This window comes from Rhagoletis pomonella, unplaced genomic scaffold, assembly GCF_013731165.1.
Source record: "Rhagoletis pomonella isolate Grant_MI unplaced genomic scaffold, Rhpom_1.0 Rhpom_scaffold_00002, whole genome shotgun sequence".
Lineage (NCBI taxonomy): Eukaryota > Metazoa > Arthropoda > Insecta > Diptera > Tephritidae > Rhagoletis > Rhagoletis pomonella.
This window is the reverse complement of record NW_023458556.1, coordinates 61,353,665-61,356,625: the sequence shown is the minus strand read 5'-3', so window position 1 is coordinate 61,356,625 and position 2,961 is coordinate 61,353,665. Positions and strand designations below refer to the sequence as shown.

The 2,961-nt window shown below is 31.5% G+C and overlaps 1 protein-coding gene across 1 annotated transcript in view; it reads left to right on the top strand.

The window, feature by feature from the left end:
• Nucleotides 1-721: 721 nt before the first annotated feature.
• LOC118733906 (RNA-binding protein 33-like) overlaps nt 722-2,961 on the top strand; it is a gene marked incomplete in the record, with an annotated part of 31,149 nt that continues 28,909 nt past the window's right edge. Inside the window, 1 exon segment of the mRNA XM_036463534.1 lies at nt 722-1,089. Within this exon segment, the coding sequence (XP_036319427.1) occupies nt 975-1,089 (115 nt within the window).

Genomic DNA, 2,961 nt, shown 5'->3' with positions numbered 1-2,961 from the left:
AAATTGAATGGGCTATAAAACTACTTAGAATTTTTCTAAAAAATCTGAATATAAAGTTGCGAATTAGTATGCGAATTTATTGAAATTTCCTGAGTTTTGTACAAAGTTTCGAGTTTTTTTTTTGTTTTTTTTTGGTGTAGAAAGAAATAAACTTTTATATAAGATTATCGAAAATAAATTATGTAGAAAAAAAACTTTGCTGATATTGCGAAAAATTTACTGTGCCAATACTTTTGTCCGCCACTCTACATACATTATGGCTGAGACTATCCATACATTTGGATATCCGTTTGAATATTCTCGTATATGGGTAGAATTCGAATTAAACGAAAAAAGCTTAAGAAGAAAATCTTCTAATTCTAAGTATGTAGAATTTTATTGAAATAAATTACAGAAAATTCATACATTCAGCAAAGCGGTAGAGAACCAACTAGTACGTAGGTGTACGTATATACTTACATATATAAAAAAAGTTTAATATTAATTTGTGATACATTAAAAAATTTCATGGAATATTAGCTACAAAATACGATCTTATTTTTGCTACCTACTACGTTGGCCGCAAGCACAAAGCAAATTATAAAAAACAACTGTACAAATTCAAATAATGTAAATATTTGGTTAAACTGCTACACGGTACGCACGACCTAAGATGAAATCAGACAATATTCAGTAAAAATTTGCACGAAATTTGTATCTGTCATTCAAACTGGCGGTAAGGCTCTGTTTTAAACATTCCACAGCTTATACCATGATATGTTAAAAAAAAAACACCTTTGAGGTGGCTGACTTTGAATGCGAATAATTAAGCCAATGTCAAAAAATTTGACAGTTTAAGGCACAAAGCCGAGGTGTTATTATCGCTCGCGGGAATTTTTCAAAGTGACTTGAATCGAAATCGAAATCGCAATACAAAATATTTATACATTTCTAAAATATAAATATTTCTTAAAATTGTACAACAAAAAAGGAGTATGCTAGTGAAATACGCAAATTTTGGCCGTTTGTGTGCCGTTTTGCTGCTGCTGCAAACGTTTGTGCCACAAGCAGCAGACGCTAAGAAATCACGAGGCAAGACAGCATTTTTGGGTGAGTTGAAAAAGCTAAATTGCATATGAAAGTAAATCGTTACTTCACATAGCCGTTGGTTTAGATAGATTTTTTAATTCGAGAAAGTTTAAATTAATGCAAATTTATAAGTGATTTGGAGTGGAGTTAAACCAGTTTAAGTGTTGTGCAATTTTCAGTGTAATTTTTAAAGAGATATAGATTTTCGGGTCTCAGGCGGTTGTGGAATCGCCGCCATCTTGGAGAGAAGGCTGTATACGTTTTTCGCAGTTTACATCGTTCATTTTTTCGATAAAACTCAGGAATACTTAAGTTCTTGTTTGCGATTTTTTTTCTAGCGTCAGTATTTTGCATGTTAAAAAAAAAAAATTTGCAGGGACCCAGAACGCGTTCCAGTTTTGGTTTAGTTCTGCATGAGAACAAAATGTTATAACAAGAACGTTTCCACATAAGAACCAAACGTGAACAAAAGTTTTGAGAGCTGTTTGAACGAGAACAAAATGAGAACAAAGCTCTCAAGAAGAAAAGAATGAGAACGAAACATTGGAAACGTTTCCAATAAGAACAAATGTACCCAACACATTTTCAAGGAGGATCAAATAAGAAGAAAAGTCTGGGGAATGTTCTGCTAGAGAAAAATTATTTCGACAACAAAACGTACAGAGTCCCATAAAGATAAGGGGCGTTTCAGTGAGAACCACGATTGTTAATTCTAAGTCAGAGAAAATCAGGATCAATTCAACTTCCAGATCGTCTTATCATTTTTAGTGCACAGAAGAATTTTCGGCACATCGTACATACAATCCCGGTATACCGGCATTAGTCCCAGGATTTAGATATTCATTATTTTCCAGCAACTTAACATGAAAAAATTGCATCAATATAGTTTGAGAAGCTCTCCTACCATATTTTATTTAAAAGAAAAGACAGTAATTAAATTTAGGAATTTTTTAAACGATGCTGGGCATTTTCTTCCATATAAACAAATTGCCGAACATTCTTTGAATGGAAAAAAATGCGTGACACCTCCAGCAAAAAAATTATAATAAATCAACGTTACTGAACGTTAAAAATGTCAAAACACACCAAGCAATCAATATACTTACGACACTATGGGCTAAATACAGTGAAACTGCGTTTTTAGTTTTAGAATTTTTTACCTAGAACTTTATAATTTCAAAGATATCACAAATTGTAAAAAATTATTTAAAAAATTAATTTTAATTAATTAAAAGAGAAAATTCTGTAGGATTTAAAAAAATTAAAATTTTTCGAGTTCACAAAGACGAACAGGTATTGAAATGCCATTTTAATCAATTTTATTTTTTTAAGCCAATAAAGTTAGAAGGACAATATTTGAGGACGTTGTCGAGTTTATATTAGTCCTTAACATACAATTTTTTCAAAATAAATATTGCAAAATTTCAAGGATGTTCAAGGATACAATTTTTAAGGACATTTTCAATACCTTATGCACCAAAAAATTTGATATGTTCTTTCTCTACAGTATTATCTCTTTTATTTGATGCCCATACTGTTTTCCTAAGTACACTGCACTAAATCTTTTAAACAATTTTCTGATTTACTTATATTATTCACGTCAGAGAGAAAAGCTAAAAACGCTATTTTAATGCATATATTTGGCGCGTGACTTCGCGAATATATTGATTTTTTGTGTGTAAAATTGCCTGTCGCACGGTGTTATGTGTATGTATAATTAGTTAGGCATCCTATCCATCATTAAGTACGTACGTCTATAAGCCTTAAATTCTAATTCCATACAGCCAAGTGTTCTATTTTTTTTGGATAAGACAGATAAGTTACTAACCAACAAGTAATTGTCTACATTTTTCCCGATTAGTATTTCTGCGCTCCCTCTTCGGAGTGCCTTCA